The sequence below is a fragment of the Vidua macroura genome, chromosome 3 (assembly GCF_024509145.1).
Source record: "Vidua macroura isolate BioBank_ID:100142 chromosome 3, ASM2450914v1, whole genome shotgun sequence".
In the NCBI taxonomy this organism is placed as follows: domain Eukaryota; kingdom Metazoa; phylum Chordata; class Aves; order Passeriformes; family Viduidae; genus Vidua; species Vidua macroura.
The window spans coordinates 59,748,005-59,769,454 of NC_071573.1; the positions used below are offsets into that span (position 1 = coordinate 59,748,005).

Here is a 21,450-nt window from a genome sequence, read left to right on the forward strand (position 1 = left end):
CGTCGCGGTGCCTGAGGGTTACCTGCCTCGTGTCCACGGGAGGGGGAGGTTTGTGCACGTTTGAAACCAAGAGCTGGGAAGTGGTTTGAAATAGAAATTAAAGGATGAAACTGAGTAGCTGTAAGCAATAACTGCAAATTGGCTTTGTCAAACAAATACTCTATGGGAGATACCTCTGCTGATATCAATGGCTGACCCCAGCAGTCACAGCAGAGGCCCTTCCTCAATGAGGATTAAATAAAGCCTCACAAGAAACTCGGTTTGCTATTTTCCAGGGAAAGAACGGTGCAAATTTAGTCTGCAAAGGAAAACTATCACCCAAGAGGTTCTTAAAAAAGGAACATTGTTCTTTTAACGGAAAAAAACACTTTTAAGTCCTTAAAGTCTCCATTTGATTTGGGGGAGCAGCCTCTGGGGGGAAAACCAACTGTGACAGCTGGGCAGGAGTCACCTAGGGGTGGATCACCAGCCAGGGGCCACCTGGGCTGCTTCCCCAGGGCAGGATGTGCACCTGGTGCTGCCAAAGCGGTCACTGGCCTCACTGGCACCATCCCTGTGTCGCTGGTGGCCAAGAAATGGGGAACATGGAGAAAACACCCTAATTCCCCTCTCTGCCAGCGGGTCACAACACTGAGCTGTAGATTGGAAACCTCGTAAGTAGGACTGCTCGCCCCTGTTCCCGTCACACATGCACAGGTGATTCAGCTGATGGCAAGTGCAGCCCAGCCACCACGCTGCAATGTGTTCCTTGCTCCAGTGCTGTCAGTCTGACACGGGCTTTGTCCATCCCAGCTGCTTCAGCCAACTTGACTGTTGGGTACTCTACGTGTCACCATCTGTGTAAAAAGTACATAGTGATAAAATATAAGAGAAATAGGTAACAAATATTGATAGCCATGGTTTGTGGCTAGTGCAATCAAACACATTTGTCACCAGTGTTGTCAGCCATCTTTTCCACAATATGTTCTTCCTTGGTCTTCCTGGTGTTGCCAAGCAGCAAGATGTAAACTAAATACAGCTAGGGAAGAGACACTGTTCAAAAGCGACTCACTGGAGCTGGTCAGGGCAGAGGAGGACAGAGAGGAAAAGTGGAACCTGCTCAGCTGTCTCGGAGCCACCCCACATGCCCCCAGCTCAGGCTGCACAGCCTTTCGGAGCTTGCCCAGGGGAAAGGCCTGGCTGGGGGCTGCAGCACTTCCAGGCTCCAGCTGTGAGACCCAGCTCATCTCAACTCTTGAGGCAGCCACATATATTTACACTACAGAGATCTAGAAAGGGCAGAAGCCAACTCTAAGCAAGTCATGGAGAGAGAAGCACAGTATGGGGGCTGTCCTCTCCCTCCAAGCTGAGCTACCAAGGACAAAGGGGGTAGGAACTACATTGCCTGCCCCCTGCTAACATGGGTAGCCTCTGAGATGCATTTGGCACCGCCAACACTGCCATATATTGTTTGAAACTCTGAACTGCAACTCCTGTTGCAATACCCCAGTGTGTTGCAACCACTGCAGTCCCAACACAGATATTCTAATTTAGCAGCTCCTGTGAGACATGTGGTCCTGACTTCTTCCCTTCTTCCTCCACAAAAAGTGGGAACATGTAATTTCCTTTGTACTGCTCAGAAAGCATGCAAGCACGCAAGCACACACAAATAATACTGCCTGTTTTTTTCCCATTTCTTCAGGGGAGAATGTTTTTCCCTATATCCACCCATCACTTAATCTTCTTGTGCCCTTGAAAAGCCTCAAAGGCGCCTAATCTATAGAGTAGTTTTTGTACTGAGTGGACCAATATACCATTATTTCCCCTAAAGGTCTTGAAAGGATAAGAAGTCTGTATGCAGCCTAAGACACATCAGTATCTCCAGGAAGTGCTATATACATTCAGCCCAGAAGATGGAAGTATACACATCTGAAAGCTTTTTATTACAGCAAGAATGATAATAACAGTCAAAGTATAGTCTAATATTCTCGCAGTAGAACACTAAAAAGCAGTTTTCCTAGAACACTTGCAAGAAAACAAAGCTGTGCTGAGATAAAAGTTATGTATTTGTAGAGAGGAGGTTTTTATTGGCACTGAACTCTGTGTGGAAATGTTGGTATAGCCTAGTAGTAGTCTGTTACTTTTGTCTAATAACTAATGAAAGTATGTGATCCTGTTGGAAGGTCTGCTTCATTGCACGCTGTGACCTTAGAGTTCATATGGGCATTCTGCATGCTGTTGGTACTACTCCACCTGCTCCACCTTTCTGTCCATATTCCTAGAAGCAATAGCTAGTTACTTAAGCACTGCATTTTCCCTTGGAGTTATGTTCATTGAGCACCCTGCAATTCAAATGCTGGCATACAGCCATGGGGAATGACATGTTTAAACCAAGGATTGCAGCCCTGTGCTAAAAGTACTTCCAGTGCACTTGAGGCTGGGTGAGTGGTGTAACAAGAGTGCTAGAAAATGAGAGGCTGCCAGCTGCAGGGTTCTAAAGGGCTGCGGTGTTGTCAGTGCAGATGCTGACCTGCAGCTTCACTGAGCAGCCAGCCCCAGCAGAGGAACTTGGTCCTCTCAAGCAGCATAACATGCTACCTATAAACTTGGATTTGGGGAGAGGAAGATGAGGTGCTGTCATATGGCATTCAAGAATTTTGATTCTCTCCAGCCTGCTGTTCTGAGGAATCCATTTGGACTCACCATCTTGCTGCATATATTTAAAAACCCTTTGGTTATAGCTACTACCCTTTGTGCTTGCCATTCATTTCCTTGACTCTCCCTGACTCTCCCTTTCCAGGCTGGCAGCCTTCCTTTCTTTTTCCACTTTGATCAAAATGGGAACCAAACTTGGGGACTTTTTCAGAAGAGCAGTACTGCAGCAAGACTATAATGGTTCACTCTTGTCTCAGCCATCCTCTTCCTACTCCTTTTCCCCATTATGTCTCCTTGTCTCTTGCTCTGGTAACATGTATCTTCCCCTTGTACTCACCCTGGAAACCACAACCCATGTTTTCTTCAAAATGTCAGACTTCAGGGATAGTTTAACTGCCATATTGTAAACTGGAGACTCAGGAACTGAGTGGCACAGTCTGGTGAGGCAGCCATGTAGGCAGATGAAATTATCAGGTATTGCAAACTCCCAAGAGAGGTCCATGACACTGCTAAACTCTGAACAATAAGTTCTGAATTTCAGTTCTGAACAATCCTTGCAAAAACTTATTTTCATCTCACATCTGTCTCTAGAAATACAAAACATGAGCATGAACAATAAATAAATGTCATAGGATAGAATTGTCTCATCTTCCTTGCAAAACAGAAGTTATTTCTCAGTCCTGTGCAAAATCAAGCTGGAAACCTTCTTCTTCTATATCCACAGAAGTTCTGCTCATGAGTCCCAAGAGAGAGATGTGTATTTCCAACTGCCTCCAGATGTAGAAAAGAACAGCCACCCATGTGCAAGAGATGTCTGTGTCAAGTTTCAAGTGCTTGAAGAAATTATGGAGAGGTCGTTCTGGAGTTTCAGAGAGAGGACAAGCTATGGTATTTCAATGCCAATTTGAAATTAACTAAGGCCTTGATTCATGATAACCGAACAAAACAGTTTGCTGGTTTCTGTTGCCTTCTACAGATTTTGCATGAGGTGCTAAAAGGATGTGGTTATCATGTGGTCACATTAGAGTAATTTTAAACTATTTCCCAGTAGCATTGTGCAGCTGCTGACAAAAAAAATACTAACATGATGTAAATATGCACTAAGGATTTTCTTGATTGCAATGCAAGTCTTTCTAAGATCTCTACAACTATACAGAGCAATAATAAGGAATATGTATTCCCACATGTGCTGAGCATTTCATAATGTCCTGGATATCCATGAAGGAAGCTACTCTTAATGCAATTGTCCTTCTATGTTTTTACCTTGTGAACATAAGCCATGAATTTGACTCTATGTCTAGGATTTATAGAGAACTAGTGCTCTAAACCTTGAATCTTACATTCAATTTGGAATCTGAAAGAAAAAATACATGTTATTAAAGTTGTAGATGTAGATATATATATATATTTATTAGACTTGATAAACTGTTGTAATAGGCTGGTAACACGTCCTGGTTCTAAGGTCAGCAAGTATTTGTAGCTCTACTGGTTTTGGCTGGGATAGTGTTATTTATCCTCACAGTAGCCAGTATGGGGCTGTGTTTTTGGATTTGTGCTGTAAACAGTGTTGATAACACAGGGGTGTTTTAGTTTCTGCTGAGCAGTGCTTGCACAGAGCCAAGGCCTTTTCTGCTTCTCAGCCTTGCAACAGTGAGGAAGCTGGGGATGCACAAGGAGCTGGGAGGAGATTCAGCCAGGACAGCTAACCCCAACTGACCACAGGGATATCCCATACTGTATGATGTCATGCTCACCATATGCAGAGCTGGGGAAAGAAGAAGAAAGTGGGGGACATTTGGAGTGATGGCATTTGCCTTACCAAGTAATGCTTACATGTGAGGGAGCCCTGCTTTCCTCGAGATTGCCGAACACCTGCCTGCCCCTGGGAATGGTGAAGAAATTCCTTGTTTTGCTTTGCTTGCATGCATGGCTCTTCCTTCACCAGTTAAACTGTCTTTATCTCAACACATAGGTTTTCTAACTTTTTGCTCTTCTGATTCTTTGCCCGATCCCACTGGGAGGGAGTGAATGAGAAGATGTGTGGGGCTGAGTTGCTGGCTGGTGTTAAACCACAATGATAGCTTAATAAGAATATGTGAAGAATTAACCAACATGTTCTGTTAACAAGTTTCTTTTGGCAATAATGAGCAGTGCATAGCCATGTTTCACTATTGGAGTCATGTATCACTGCTACTTCTCACACTTCAGCCTTCTGTGCACACTGACTTTGTGGAAATCTGACTCTATAGGCTTTGTTGGGTTACTCATAGGTAATTAGTAATGAAAGGACAATTGGGGTTTGAAAATAGTTGGAAGCTATGGAGTCTAGATTTGAAAGAGCAAATACTTGGAGTAAGAATTATTTCATCTCCTGAAGATAATTGACTGCATCTTCAACCACAAAAATGAATGCTTCATTCTCTTGCCACAATTTTATTCTTTCTCTATAAGTTTCTGTTATTCACTCTACTTCTGTGTTATACTTTGAATATATCATGCTTTTGTTGTTATCCTTTTGTGAACTCATGATGACTTGAAAGTGCTCCTCCTCTCGCTGGAGCTGTGTAATCATCGACTATCTTGCTCGGTCTACCAATCTTAGCAATGTACCGTGAATGCCCTGAGCCAGGTGTGCAGCGTACCCCGGCTGCCGGCAGGTTGCCATCGGACCGTGGCAAGCCCGGCGCTCTGCCGGCCCGTGCGGGCAGTCCCGGCGGCGGCTCCGGGCGCGGGGCGGCGGCCGCTCCCGCGGGCCGGGCATGCTCAGTGCCGGCGGCGGGGCTGGCGCTGGCCCCGGTGCTCGCCGAGCCCGCGGGCGCTGCCACACGTGCGGCGGGAGGCGCCGCTGCGGCCCCATGGGCAGCCGGGCGGCGGGCGGCGCGGCCGGCGAGCAGCCCCCAGGTGCGAGGCGGGGGCGCCCCGCGTTCCTCCGCCGGCATGGCTCGGGCCGGGGACAGCGGCTCCCCCGCGGGCTGCGGCCGGGCCAGGCCGGGAGCGGAGCGGGAGCGCGGGGAGCGGAACGGGTCTCTCGCCGGGGCCGCTGAGGTGCAGCGTGCACGGCGCGGGCCGGGCCGGGAGCGCGGCGGGGAGCTCCGGCTGCAGCCCAGCGCCTCCAGGGCGGGCTGAGGGGCGGCTTCCTGCGCCGCTGCCAGGTCTGCGCTCCTGCACGGGGTAGAAGGCAGCACGGCTCCGCTCCGTTCTCAGAGCCGGGAGGGGAAAAGTTTTGTGTGGATTTTAATTTTCCAACCTGGTTTGTAAATTGTTCCTCTTTGTCAGCTTCTAATACTTCGTTATAATTTTTATTTGGTACTTTTAGATGATGGCGTGTCAGAAGCAGTTGGTGAGGAATCAAGACTGCTTACCAGAGAACAGCTTTTTACAATAGTTGCAGCAGCTTCTATAAATTTCAGTTCAATGATGTGCTACTCAATCCTGGGACCCTTTTTCCCTTCAGAGGTAAACAAACAACTTAGCTACTCTACATTACTTGTTTCCATGTGAAACTTTTAGAAATATCTTGAGCTCCATGGGACATTTATGGCTGGCTGTAAGCTCTGAGTTAAGACTTTTCAGTTGTGGGAATTCAGTGATAGCATGATGCTGCTGTAGTTACAGTGCATAAAATGGTGACCTGGAGCTTGTCCATGGATTAATCTTCCCTATGACTGCAGAGGTGACAGCAAACTAATGAGATGAGATAGAAGTCCAAGTGGGTTCTTGGAGAAGTGAAATAATTTTTTGCTCAGTGTTGCATAGTAGTTTTGTAGAGATGAGATTAAACTGTGCCAATGTCCTGACTTGTGTCTTTGACTGTCTTTGACTGCTCCTTGACTGAGCTGTGCCCTACCTACTCAATGACTTTTTATTTATAGCTACCTCCATTAACTCATTCTGGGCCATCATTAACTGTGCTGACTTCCTGACCTAGGAAGGGAAAAAAAAAATAAAATCTCTGCTTATGTTGAATGAATACAACAAAGAAAAAGATGATCATGGTGCCTTTGCAGCAGAAGTCCATTTCTCTCATGACCAAATTGTTACCAAGTATTTCCAAAGAAATATTCTTTTTCTCTAAATATTCCTCTGCTTGTGCCCAAGTGAGTGTGTTTAACCAGCTAAATAAGTAAAAAAATTGTCTGATGCTTGTTATATGATGGCGTGTCACAGTAAAGATAACAGATATCTCTGTTTACTGCCTTCTCACTGTGCAAGGGATCAAAGTTTTGTAGCTAGTACCCTTACACACAAATTGAAGCTGCCTTTATATAGTCTGGCTGCCTGTTCAGCAAATAACACACTTTCATTCACTGACAAATTAACGTTGCTTTTCCCTTGATGACATATTAGAAGTGCAACATATCTTTAAATTGTGTTGTTACCTTATGAGCCCCTACTGCCTTTGAGAAAAGAAATTGCTTTCTTACTGCATTAATAGACAATTAAAATGATTTAAATATGCAAGGTATGAATGTTGTTCACCTCAAGAATTTGACTGAGTCTTAACACAGTTGTGATCTTTTTTGCAGGCAGAAAAAAAAGGTGCCAGTAACACAATTGTTGGCCTGATTTTTGGATGTTTTGCTTTGTTCAATTTCTTGACTTCTTTAATATTGGGAAATTATGTAAGTATAATTGAAGCTGTACCTTTTTTCTGTGATGACACAGGTTGGTACGTGAAGGCAGTTCTGCAAGCCTGAGAAAGGAAACATCTCTTCAGTAGTGCTCTTGTAATTTTCTGTCTGCAGTAACTGGAGTCTGACCAGTCAGTCTGAATGTGATCTAAGTCTTGTCAGTACTCTTCTGTTGTTCCTGAGAGTAGCATAGGACAACAGACATGTAACTGTTCTGTTTGCTTTAGAGTAATTTGATGATCAATTCTGCTTTCTATGACCTCCTTTCTCCTACCCCCCCCCATTTTATTTGTGGCACTTATATATTCTGTTTGCCTTTGGTGACATTAAGGTGTTTTGGTTTCGTTTTGTTTTTTTCTTTAGTTAGCTGCACCTCTTCTTCTTTTCTGCTATGTTGTCTTTTTTTTTTTTTTTAATTTGCTCCTGTTAAGACTTTCTGCTGCTTAACTCAGTTTCCCCTTCAACTTCATTCTATAGTAATATGAGAGAAATGTCTCCAGTTCTTGTAACTTGAGCTTTCCCAGAGATTCAGGATTTTTTTCATGTTGAAGAAATCACAAATAAATTATATAAATGTTTGTTTATGTGCTGCAGCACTGCTGTCTACGCATTATTTGCTAGGGCTGCTCAGGATCATTACCTAAGCTGGGGCTGTTGCAGAGTTCAAAATCGTCTCTGTCTTTGACTGGGCAGCCTCTTTGCTGAGGAGTGAGTGAGTGGTGAATGCTTTTTCTCTGGTGCTGAGGTGGATCATAAAGTGTCACATAAGTGTCATTACTAAGTCCAAGTCTTGGTGCCTGTAGTGGTATTCAGCTATGGCACAAGCCTCACCAAGTACTTTACAGGGGAGAGAGTGTGTGCCATCCTCACTACATACAGCTGAAGTGAGCATCAATAGACCTGGACAGTGCAGCAATCAGAGATGCTGAGGGTTTCAGTGAAACCCAGCAAAATGTGGGCTTTAGTAATAACGGCTGAAAGGCAGGGACTTTGTTCAGGCCTGAACAAAAAAAGGAGCTTGAAATACCTGCTGTCCTTAGGGGAAGTTGCAGCGTGGAATTAGAAGCTCAGCTGTACTTTGTTGTGGGATTGAGTTTCCTTTATGGCATGCCTCTTGTCATCCTCCACTCTGGTGAGAGAGTCTGAAATGAAGAAAGGTGGGGGGGTCCTTCCCTGGTGATGAATGGGAGAGAGACCTGAGGAGACCTGAAAGTACCATGCTTCCCGTGCCAAAGCTTTGTGCTGTTAAGGGTTGTCATAAATTTGCTTGAAAATCAGCTTGCATTATCTCTCACTAGCCAGATTTGTGTTGGGTATTACTGGCCTTGCCTCAATCAGTGATAGTGCTGGAGGGGAGGTTTAGAAACAAACGTTCTGCTTGTTTATAATGAGGAATGCTGCTGTAACCTGCTGCTCTGCAGAAGCTGCAGCATGCTGCTGTGAAATAGTTAACTGCAGCATTGTCTTACCTTTCTAAAACTGGGTTAAGTCACTTAACTGTTCAGAGTATTTTTAGGTTCATTATTGAATGAAGGCGCATCAGTCCCAATCTTTTAGCTACAGGTGGTATAAAGTTCCCATAATCTTTTGATTTCTTTACAGTAATTTACGTTGAAAATTTTTGATCTTTTCTTGAAATACTAACATGTAAAAATGGTATTTAATTTACAGCTTTCACAAATTGGAGCAAAATTCATGTTTGTGTCAGGGATGTTTGTTTCAGGATGTGTGACCATTCTGTTTGGGTAAGTAATTTCTATTGCTTGGTTTTGTAGCATTTGTTTCCCGATCATTTTCATCCATATGAAAAGATGGACATAAAATTAGAAACTCCTGGTCATCTTTTGTGTGTTGGTTAGATCATCTAACTTCTTGCATCTTTAATTTTTATCTACCTCCTGTAAAGCAGAAGCACTTCTCCCTTTCACTAGGTTTCAGAGGAGGTAGGTTCTGTCTATTTAAGTAGTAGTTCATGGACGGTGAGAAACCTGTCAAAGTGCAGCAATAAGAAAACTGTTTTTGCATGATGTTTTAATTATTCTTTCCTTAAAAATATTTGGCTTAAATGGGAAGCTTTGCCTGGCAGGTGAGAGGCTAAGTCACTAATTTCAGCAAAATAAATGCCTTAGTAGTAATGAATCTCCTATTAGTTAGTTCTAACACACTGCATTAGACTTCTTGCACAGGTGCTTGGAAAAGCTATGAAATACAACAAAGGTGGCATTAGAGTTTTTCACAGGTTACGGTTTTCATGCTCTTTTCACTGCCAAGTAAAGGAGAAAAGGAGAAAGCTGCTAGAAATAGTTTGGTAGAGTTTGAATGATTTCACTGATGTGGTTCAAAGTGGTAATAGAAAGCATTGAGTGTCTTGTAAATGTGTCTTTTAATGAGCAAGAAATTATGGGGCCTTTAGTAGATGGCTTCTTCCATCCTGAGAGAAGTCCAATGTACTGTTGGGATTTTTCTTTTCCAGAATGCTTGACAAGGTGCCAAGTGGACCAATGTTCATTGGTTTCTGCTTTTTAGTAAGAGCAATGGATGCAATAAGCTTTGCAGCAGCAATGACAGCATCGTTCTCAATCCTTGCAAAGGCATTTCCCACTAATATAGCTACTGTCCTGGTAAGTTCAGAAAGCAGTGTTACAGCTGAGTTCCAGCAATGTGACAAATTGCCAGTGGGCAGCCTAAAATCAGGAGGAGAAAATCTGTTTTCTCATATGCAGGCTTATTTGAAATCATCATGTAATGTTTTATTTGTAATCTAGAATCACAATCCTAGAACGAGTTTAAACCTTAGCATAACTCTTGTTAGATATAAATTAAGCAGTATATATTAGTTGCCTGTGCTTTGAAGACAGCTGACCATTAGTGGCAGTAGTTATCTCTTCAGTGAAAATCAAGACAAAATACTAATAAAACACTACTACAGCTTTTAGTGACTACTTCTGCCTGGATAGTAAGAATCCATGTGAATTGATTAAAAAAATGGTAAATTAATTCAAATGGTGTTGATTTAAACGACTGAAAGATGCAAAACTGAAACAATTTTGGCTTAATTTTTCTAATCTGTTGATAAAAGTTATTTATGAAAAGATGAGAGCTGGAATTTCTTGAAATCTGGGGGGAAGTATTTCTGATCATCAACAATTTATTTTAACTAGAGATATTACCCTTTTTCATTTGAAGTTTTAAGGTGTTAAAGAAAAGTTTTGTGTTTAATAAAATGCTGCTTTATCTGTCTATTTTTCAATAATTGTGTTTTTCAGTTCAAATTTATTCTGTCAGAAATAATTGGGTTAAATTTTAATGAGTGAGCAAATGTTGAGAACTTATTTAAGGAAATGAAGTAAAATTAAAAAAGTTGCTGCTTTTATTGATATTGTTGTTAAGCTGTTTAATCACGTCTATAAATATGTATCTATAAGAATATGTCTTTCTAACTAGAAAAAAACTACTAAGTTGTATCAGCAGTGATTAGCTGACCTTTTCATTGGAGAGCAATGTATATATTGTAATCATGGTTTGGATTTATTCAGTCAATAAGGTTAAGGTTTCCTGTTTGCAAATTTTAAAACATAATTTAAATAAGTAAGTGAAGTAATGTTGACTTAAAGGGACTTAGTTACCTATTTTTTCAGCCTTCCTTTTATTTGTTGGGTACCCTAGATGGTATATGGGGAAGTTATTAAATATAGGCACATTTGCCTTGTTGGCGTGGGAAGTTGAGCATCCATCATCGTGATCCTTCTGTGGATGGAGGAGGTGTGGACTTCAGAACATAAGCAATCTTACTTCTCTTACAGTATCAGGTTTATCTTATCCTCTGATCTGTACTACTGCAATGTCTCAGCTTCCCCTCCATGCCCTCCCCACTTCACTAACTTAGAAGGACGATGTACAGCCCCAAATCATGTAAATTATTTGAACCAAAGTCTCACAAATCAAATGTTTGTATGACTGGTGAGCAACAAAAGTGAAAGCATCATCTGAATGCAATGATGTTAATGGCCATGCCTAGTTATTTTCTTTGCTAGGAAAGAAAAAGGTTGTAACCCTAGACTGACATAGGGTAAAGAACTTGGCTTTTGCTGACTCTGTTTTCAGGAGATTTGACTTCTCTGACTTCTAAAATTAAAGATGAGGATGATTCCCTGGAGTATCTTTCTGGGTTCAAAACTTTTATCTGTAAGCAGTTATTACCACCAGCTCTTGCTGGTGGTCTAAGCATTGATTAGTTGAGGCAGATGTTGACAGTGGTGACTATGATGTTGTAGCACAAGATGTATTTGTATTACTGTCCTTTTACAAATTAGTATCATATAAAACAGAACAAATTATTAAATTATATCCAAAACAATCCGAGTTTCATTGAAGTTTCATTATTTTTTCCTACACCTAGGGAATGAGTCCAAACAGTTGTTTATGGAGACAAAGCTTTAACTTGGCACATGTATTTCATCCCATGAGATAATGACCCATCTGTGTAAGTTTGTTTAGATCCTTTCACTTAGGCTGGAGTGTAATGGCAGGTGGGAGAGGTGATCCCTTCAGCCTGAGGTGTCCTGTGGATGCTTTCTGCTACTGGAGCATTTGCCTTGCCTCAAAATTGAGATCTGTTAGGTGACAGCAGAGTTGTGAATATTGCAGTACGGGTGGTTCCATGTAGTGAAGCAAAAGAGGTCATGGCTGTCACACACATAACTGGAATTCCTTTTGTTGTCCCACCCTGTGAAGGTCACTAGCTCTTGTCTTAGCAATGAAGTGTCTTGCTTTTCACTACCCTGGATATGTTGTGCTGCTCCTCAGACACATGGCTTGCTTTGTATTGTTGCATTGTATTTTTTCAACACACCAACTTCCTTTCTGCTTTCTTTTTCATCCTTTAGGGCAGCCTTGAAATTTTTTCAGGGCTCGGACTGGTGCTGGGCCCACCTCTGGGTGGCTTTTTGTATCAATCATTTGGTTATGAGGTCCCTTTCATCACGCTGGGATGCATAGTGTTGGCTTTGGTGCCTGTGAATATGTGCTTATTGCCAAGATACGGTAAGCATCCTTCTACCTGCTTCCTTCACTCACCTTAACTTCTCATGTACTTGTGTCTTTAAAAAAGTGTCAGCTTCTGGAGTTTGATCCAAGTCAGAGGACATAACCTCAGTTGAATTAGCTTATCATCTTGATCAGGCCCATGTTTGATGCTAACCTAAATTCATGAGATGGCCTGGAATTAACACAACTCCTCATGCCCATTTCTGCAAACAGTAGAACTTTGTATGCAAGTGAACTGGGACATATTTTTGTTTTCTTTTGTCTTAGATTTAGGGCTTGTAGAGGACCAGTTGTGTCTTCTTCCTATAGGTCTGTCATTGCAGCTAGTTGAAGAAAAGCTGGAGACAAATTTTGCCTAAAACAGGGGAACTCAACATGTTTGAGGAGTGAACAGTGGAGGGGAAAACTAATTATAGGGAGAAAAAGTGTTTATTTGTACTGAACAATGCGGGATCTGATTAACACGAAAGAATGTTAAAACGTTAATAAAAGAGGGGTTCAATGAAGTGATGGAGGTCGTATAAATTTATTACATTTTAGATGATCCTCCTTGGACAGAAAACTAGCTTAAAGATAAGTCCTCACGCAAGACTGTAAGGCTACAGTTCTGTTATTCTTTTCTAGAGAAAAAAAGCTAGTAACTTGGAAATGCTTCTTTAATTTTTTTTTATCCTTTAATACAAAAATAATGGAGAATAAGTTTATTGGCTTTTAGAAGAAACTTAAAATGATTAACCATGTGTTGCTACTGCTGATTTTCCCCCCGACCTCCCCAAACTCTGAAATTGTCATGATATTGCTGCCAGTTTGGAAGTATGTTACATAAATGCTAGCTCTGAGCTGGTAGATGCTAATGCTTGAACTTTCAGTTGTTTATATACTTTGAGACCACATTCAGTTATTATAGGAGAAATACCATCAGGAAGAGGGCCTGGCTAAAAAATCCCACATAACCATGACATCTGAGTTTCCTGGAGTACAAATTGAACATGTTGGAGTTCAATAGTTGTTTAAAAGCTTGGATAGATCTCAATTGATAAATAGCTATCTTACTCTCAAAGCATGTTTCTTTTATTGGATATGAATTGTTCATATATGTGTTCGTGTAGCAAGCTGAGACAGATCCATGAGGATTTCACTGTATAACTGCTAGCAGAGAAACAAATACTTTTTTCACATAATTGGAGTAATACATGCTTTAGTTCTTTCCAAGTTGGGGATTTGCAGTGTTGGAATCTAAATTGTATGCTTTTCTTCTTCACCTATTGAGTTTTAGTTTTTACAATAAAAATAGTATAGCATGTAATAATCAACTATTGACTTTCATCTCTTGTGCAACAGGAGTAAGAAGACTAAAAAAAAGGAAATACTATTTCTTTTCTAAAGCAAGAAGATCAACCATGAACTTATGCTGCTGAAAATAATGCAGTTCCCCCCCTCTTCTATTGAAACAGATTCAACTCCTAGGAAGGAATCCTTTTGGAAGCTCATTCTTCTGCCAAAAGTCCTAATACTCTGTCTCACTATATTTTCTCTAAGTGCATGCTTGGGTTTTTTTGATCCCACAATATCTCTATTTATCCTAAAGAAGGTAAGTCCTGCTAACATGCAGTGAAGTCTTGACTTAATAAATAGTGAGTAACTGGTTATAAATGTAAATATCCTTAACAAAATTGAGCTTCATCCAATTAACACTGCTTTAGTTAACTGTTAGTTGTAGGAATTCCAAATAACTTGATTTCCACAGTACTGATAAGTCAATATCTATTGCACCATCTCTTCCTGCTGGGTCTTGATAACTTTGAGAATGAAGAAGTGTAAGACCTTTTAAAATGGGCTTTCTCCACTTAAATGTCTTTCAGCTGCAAAGTACTGTCTCTGAATAGGGCATAGAAACTGCTTTTGTAAAAATGGGATTTTCTTCTTCCTTCCTGAAATCAAATTCTTGAAAGCTGCTGCAGCCACTGACAGCGTTACATCTCTTGATATGAACCCCTTTAAGATTCTGTCTCTAGGTAAAATTAAGCAATGGTCTTTAAGGGCTTTAGTTATTAATTGTTTTTCCATCAGGTAATGTTTCACAGATGGTTGTGCTGCTTTTTGTCTGCCTAGTCAGTACTTTGAGCACTTGTCCACGGTAGAGGGGACTTGATGCTAACTTTTTTCATTAGATGAGATGTGAATGTACATCTTCCATCTCCCAGGAGGGATCTGAAATTATCCCACTGTAGAATCTGTGATTCTGTGGCTTCTGCTTTCCCTCTGCTCTGTGCTGACAGATACTTGCTGTGAAAGGGCTGTGGCCCTCTAGGCAGGTATTCTAAGCACTAAATTAAGAGTTATTATCATGTATTTGCATATGACAAGGAAGTAGTGAATATTTATGTAGTCTATACCATATGAAATGTCTTGGAATACTTCTAACTCTTAGTTAAGGCACTTACTTGAGGAACTAAGGTGCTTTTGATTCATTACACATTCTGTTTCAGTGCAGAAATATGTGTCTATTACGAAAATGTGGGCCTCAGGTGTCAGCAAAAAACCTCTTATTCCTTCTCATAAAAATCATCCTATGCTTGAAAAGTTGGAGTTGAGTTTTATGGCACTACTTACTTTTAAGATGTGCTGGTTAACAGTGGATAAATACAGTACTTAGGCTTTTCTAATGCAAATAAAACTAAAGATTGGAGAGGTAGAGACTAAATCCATTGAAATTTCAGTATTGAAGTGTCTGTTTCAAGTGTGTCAGATTGTAATGTTAGAATCCAGTGTGCTGGTATAGGGGACATAGCATAATGTTTCCTCCTGACATTATTTAGGCTTTATATGAGTACAGTTGTGTCAGGTGTTTCCACCACTCCATGCTTAAAAAGTGTTGGTGAAAGCAATGAAACTGAAGCTCTGTGGATGATTTCAAATACTTGAAAAACCTCTGTAGGGTATCAGTAAAATACTTAAAATTGCACATTTCAGTATTTTGACTTAATATATAATTCTTGGATTATCCTTCAATGAATGTTGCATATATGTTTTGTCTTGTTTTTTGGTTTATTTATCTTCCTTTCCATAGTTCAAACTCCCAGCTGGTTATGTGGGCTTGGTGTTCCTTGGTTTGGCACTCTCGTACTCACTGTCTTCTCCCCTCCTTGGACTTGTAAGCGACAAACTGCCGGTGAGTCTTACCCTGCTGTGTGTGCAGGGTGACTGAAGCACTTTGTGCATTTGCTTAAAGGTGGGGAACAGTGGATGAAACAAAGGATCTAGACCTGGTCTTCTAAAGGGATCTGCCTTTCAAGACCTTGCATGTGCACCCATAACTGCCACGCGGGAGGTCTCTTTTGGAAGATCCAGGGTAATTTAAGAATGTCCAAGTCAGTAAAGAAAATCAGACAAGCAGCTGAAGTGTGCTGAGCTTTTCTAGTGGACTAAGCACAATCTTTTTCAAAGCAATATGGAAGAGAGAGTAGGAAAATATGTCCCAGTTATCAATGCTTTTAACCACATCTAATTTTATTAGCTTTTGAGAAGCGGAGTAAAGATGTTCTGGTTAGCTGTATTGACTTTATTTCTTAAAAAGTGTAATATTCAAATTAGATCAGCACAGTGGGCTGCCTATCCTTTTGCCTCATCCTTTAGCTCTTAACAGCACCATAGAAAGAGTCTTTGACAGTGGTACACCTAAAACTGCCTGTTTGACAGCCAGTGCTAATTGATCAAGGAAACCTACACTTTGAATACTATGCCTGAAGGACAGTGACAATTTTCTGATACTTTTTTCCTGACACAAACTAGTAATGCCGTTTGTACATGAGAATTACATAGAATCATGGAATGGCCTGGGTTGGAAGGAACTTAAAGATCATCATAAAATGATACAGGGTGTTTCTTATGTTAAAGAAGAGTAAGACCTAAAATACTTCGCTAACTGAGAAGGACCACTGCTCAGTATCCTGAAATCTCTGCTGCCATTGCTGCCAGTAATTGCATCTGGGGTGAGGAAACAAGAATCTGTTGATTTTTGATGTACGTGGCAAATTCCCAATTTTAAATTGCATAGCTTTTCCTTTTCTTACACAGTACATCAGGAAGTGGCTGCTGATATTTGGAGACTTAATGACAGCAGTGTGTCTTTTCATGCTTGGACCTGCTCCTGTACTGCACATTGAAAGGTACTGCCTCTACCTGAGTCTGTCCCGCTATATGGTGTTTTCAACCATGGTCATGTATGTCCGTAAGGCTGTAATTAACAGCTCTGACCGTGAAAGAGATTTGTTTTTTAACTTCTACCTTTGACCATGAAACATAGTTGTTTTTTGATGTGTAGCATGAGACTGAATGTAAAGCTGTGAAAGCATCTGAAAACAGAGGTTTTATAGCTTCATAAAATAGAACCTTTTCTTTTGCTTTTCAGTGTTACTGTGTTCATATTAATGTGTACAGTAGGAAGAACGTTGTTTTTTATTTTCCTTCCCTCGCAGTTTTGTGGCATTTCCCGTTCAGCAAAACAAAGTTCTCATTTTGTCTTATTTTCCAAATTTTTCTGTTTCATCAGTGTTTTTATTTGCATGGCTGTGCATCAGTACTGATTTTACTTCTCTCTATATATAGCCTACTGAGAAAAGTGACAGAGTATAGCTTTTTTTTCACTAGCAAAGACAATGTCTGTTGTACCTGAATGCTGTAATGTCATATTTCTCAAGTCAATTCCCAGCAAAACACTCTACTACATTTACAAAACAACTACTGTGATACAAGGTACTGTGTTAAGATACTGTGTTAAAGTAATAGGCTTGTTAATGCATAGAACTCCTCCTAGGTTGCTAATTTTTAAATATCATAGATTTGTAACTGGTGTGGTTTCAAATTTAGATCACAGATTTGAGCTAGGGAGAAAAATAAATTAGTAAAGTCTTCAAAATTCTTTAGCTAAGTCTATTTGGTTGTCATATATTAGGCTACAAAATTTTAACTTCAAAATCCTTCACTTCTGCAACAAACCAAGTCTGATGCTTGCACACAGGCACTGCTCAGTCAACCTCATCTGTCTAACTCTTCCCTATACGTATGTCATAAAATGAACTGCATTTGATAAGAAAATATATAATTTGAGCACGAGTTTTTAATATTCTTTTACAAAGTCTTTTTTCTAAAGCATAGAACTGGATTTTTCAAGTATTAGGATTGGCTTCAGGACACATAGTTTGCTGATCAGTCAGGGAGAGCTGATACAACAGCCTTCAGTCAAATGGAGTCCTTACTGAAAAGAGTCTTCAGCAGCTAACTTCTTGTAAATGCCTCTCTTTCAGTCAGCTGTGGATATTTGTGCTAGTGTTGGTTTTGATTGGCTTTTCCCTTGGCATGAGTGCTATCCCAGTGTTTCCAGAGATCCTGCAATGTGCATAGTAAGTAACTCAGTCCACCCCTTCTTTCATGTTACTGACACTAGGAATCTGCAACTGTTTTTCAGGGGTGAATATGAAGTGGGGCTTTTTTGCCCCTTTTTGAGACAAAGGCAAATAGTAACACTTAAATGCTTCCACTACTCTATTGTCTTCTGACTGAGCACCCCAGTCATTATCCTCCCAGTATAACTTTGTAAATGATCAGTAATCAGTAATGACCTAGAAGGGTCTTGATTTACTCTTAGCATGTTCCTTTTGGAGAAAGGTCTTTGCTTCTAAAAAACCACCTATCACAGTTTCACACTTACCATATGAAACATGGGGCGTTGGTGTGATGATGTGATCTTAGCTTGGGAGAAAACGGAGATGAGGAATGGCACTTCAATCCTCCAGAGAGGCAACAAAGAAGAAAGTACTGGGTAAACAGACATTCTACTGTACACTTTTCCTTGTTAACTATTTATGTGGTGTGCAAATTAAAAGGAGGGGAAAAAGTCTGTAGGGAGAGGCTACAGACTGAGACACAATATGTATTGTACTACCCTAACTAGTCTGTCCTTCTGCAGTGAGAATGGATTTGAAGAAGGTCTGAGTCTTCTGGGACTGGTGTCTGGGCTCTTCAATGCCATGTGGTCCCTTGGGTAAGTGTAGTCCTTTTTGTAAGCTATGAGAGTTCATCTGTTCACACTACTGCCACATGGAAACCTGGCTGTCACTGTGCTGACCTTGATTCAAAAGTTTCTTGCTTGACAGGTGCCTGGTAGGCATGTTAAAGCTTTTTACCCAGCAAAAGGTAAAACTTCTGTTTTGACAATGCTCTGAACTTGTCTTTCTTGAAACATATTGCTCTGCATATCAAAAAACTGCAGTGATTAAAGTGGATGTTTGCTTGCATTTCTGTGTGGTCATTTTTTCTTTCACTAAAATATCTAATGCTCAGTATAGAGAGATGTGGACCTTAATTTTTTACAAAGCTAAGTCCACCCAGATGGAGTGAGCTAGATGTCTGCTCCTGACTAATTCTGTTTTCCTTTTTCCATTTTCCACATTTCCTCCTTTTGTCTGGGATAGCTTAAGGTAGAGACTTCTTTTTAAGTCACAGCAATTCTTTAAGGTTTAGGTTTGTATAGCTTAGCAGAGTGTGTCTATAACTCACTCTATATACACTCTATAAACACTATACAGTGTGTTTATAACTCAGGGTCATCATCCCAGAAATAACTGAAAGATGCGACTGGCTGAGTGGCCCCTTAGAGCTGTCACTCAGTGGGAAGTGACAGAGTGCCCCTATTGGCAGTCACTTACAGGATATTTTTATCTGTTCTTGTAGTCCTCTGTGGTTGCAGGTATGTTTCAGTGGCACAAATTTGCACCCTTTTTTTTCCAAGATCTAGCTGTCTAGCAGTCCTGTTTATTTGGTATGGGGTTTAGTACAGATGCAGATAGTATAAACTTAGCAAACCCCAAGTTTATGCTGCTATCAAGCCTGGTTTTAGAATGTAACTTGCTTCTAGGAAGTCTCTCTAGTGTTACAAAGTTTTGTCCCTTTCTGTTGTGAGAGACCATATAATGTAAGACCTTCCATAAAGAGACAGCAGCTCCATAACCTTTATAACTTGCATTTTTAGACAGGCATAAAGGTGCAGGGCAGTTACACACAGGTCAGCCTTGCAGTGACTGTGTCTGTCACATTGTGCCTCCCCACCTGCTTATATTCATCAGACCTTTGTCCTGAAGTTTAGAAACTTTATGTTTTGAGGGATACGACTTTGAAATTCTCTTACAATAGAATTGATCAGTGTAGATGTTTTCTTTGAGCGTCGTCCTTAATGGGGTCTCTCCACTGAAAAAGACTGCATTCAGCTTTCTGAGGTGGATCTTATTTCTAGATTAGGAGGTGATTACTGGGGCCTTGGCAAACAACAAATTCATACTTACTGTGAATTTTAGGAAAGTTAGGTCTGTGGAAGAAAATCTCTTTGTTGTCAAAGGTGAGAATCTATGAAGGAAGGCCACAAAACCCAATAAACAGTTCTTTGAGAATATGGTATGTTATCCTTTATGTTTGGGATGCCAATACCTGATTTTGATTTGATGCAGGGCATTTGTAGGTCCAATTCTGGGAGGATTTCTAAATGAAAAGCTGGGTTTTGAATGGGCCGCAGCCATTCAAGGAGGTTGGCCACTGTTAAGTGTAAGTAATTATGCATAATTTTTATATCTATTGCAGTTATGAGCTATTGCATAAGTTTGTTATAATTACTACAATTGTAACTGGCTGTTTCCTCAAAGGGTCTTGCAACTGGAATATTTTATATCATTGAGGCAACAAGGAAAAGGTATGCTGAGATATTTATTCTTCATTTTGCTTGCCATCATGTAAAGCAAACCTTTGAAATATGTGCTTGCATTTTTCCTCATTACCAACCTAATAATGAATGATAAGATGAGCAATAAAAACATTACTTAAATAATTTGTCTGTATGGTTTCCTAAATCCCTACTGACCTAAACAGACAGCTAAACCAGGCAATGTCTATTCTAGACAAACAGCAGGACCATGGCATTAAGGAGCAAACCCTACTGATGGTTCCTCCAGGAGGGTGTCTGTGAGCTGGAATTGTTTGGATGGTCACATGCAGAGAGTAGTGGTCAATGGCTCAATGTCCAGACACAGACTGGTGACGAGTGGTGTCCCTCAGGGGTCTGCCTTGAGACCAGTACTGTTTAGTATCCTCACCAACAACTAAAAGAAGGTAGATTCAGACTAGATATGAGGAAAAAAATTTTACGGTGAGGATAGTGAAACACTGGACCAGGTTGCCCAGAGAGGTAGTGGATGCCTGGAAACATTCAGGACCAGGGTGGACATGCTCTGAGCAACCTGGGCTAGTTTAAGATGTTGCTACCCATGGCAGGGTAGCTGGCCTAGCTGACCTTTAAAGGTCCCTTTCAATCTGAACCATTGTAGGATCATGGGAATGAACAGTGCATGGTTCTGTGCAGTAGTAGGGGACCAAATCCAGTGATCCATGTAGCTCTTTGAATGTAATGTGCTTCTTTGCCTATTATTTTGGTATCACATAGAAATATCTAGAGAATATAAAATCTGTGTTAATCTCTCTTGTTCTTTTCCTTACGCAAACAGTTCCAGTTCCAGCCTGCAAAATCCTCCTGGTGATAATGAAGAAAGGACTCATCTAATGGGCAATGAAACGTAGCCAGACATACTTTCAGTTCTGTGTTTGCTGTTGTGGTTTAACCCAGTATTGAGGTGACTGGCCTTAACAGTGCTTCGTTATTCTGGAGCTGGGGCATGATCCCTTAGTGAACAACCAGTTGTGGTTTAATTGTAGAGGCATTACTGTTTTGAAACACTAAACACTGACTGCCTTTGTTTTGGAAGTTCTCCTAAATGATGAGTAACCCTCAGGTGTCAGCCTGTCTAATTGTGTTCCATGTACAGAGCACCACTGTATGTGAAAAGATGTGTTTTCAAATGTCTGGTTTCCGTGCTTGTGTGTGCTGTGCATTATTCTTGATTAAAGCTATTATTTTGCTACCGTGATTTTCTGTATTTTTTTTTAAAAGGAAGTTCATTATCTTGTAAAAAGAGAATTATAAAGGACCAAGCACAATATTGTTTTCAATAAAGCAATTTTTCCCTAAGTTTTGTACATTTGCTTAGACAGCAAGAGTCTAAAACACTTCTTGTCTTACCAGCACTTGTGTTATCCT

At 40.7% G+C, this 21,450-nt stretch overlaps 1 protein-coding gene across 4 annotated transcripts; it reads left to right on the forward strand.

Annotated features, from left to right (window-relative positions):
• The first annotated feature begins 4 nt into the window (after positions 1-4).
• SLC18B1 (solute carrier family 18 member B1) lies at positions 5-21,280 on the forward strand. 4 transcript variants are annotated; one of them, XM_053972566.1, is made up of 15 exons: positions 5-120; positions 3,359-3,522; positions 5,951-6,090; positions 7,161-7,256; positions 8,937-9,010; positions 9,739-9,886; positions 12,152-12,308; positions 13,766-13,902; positions 15,382-15,483; positions 16,389-16,480; positions 17,618-17,713; positions 18,280-18,354; positions 19,814-19,907; positions 20,006-20,052; positions 20,861-21,280. In XM_053972566.1, exons 2-15 carry the CDS (start codon positions 3,480-3,482, stop codon positions 20,931-20,933), a joined length of 1,374 nt encoding a protein of 457 aa, XP_053828541.1. In that variant the 5' UTR covers positions 5-120; positions 3,359-3,479; the 3' UTR covers positions 20,934-21,280. The 4 variants fall into 4 exon arrangements, with proteins under 4 accessions (XP_053828541.1, XP_053828542.1, XP_053828540.1 ...); XM_053972567.1 differs by lacking the exon at positions 5-120 and adding an exon at positions 594-653; XM_053972565.1 differs by lacking the exons at positions 5-120; positions 3,359-3,522 and adding an exon at positions 5,434-5,535.
• Positions 21,281-21,450: the final 170 nt, after the last annotated feature.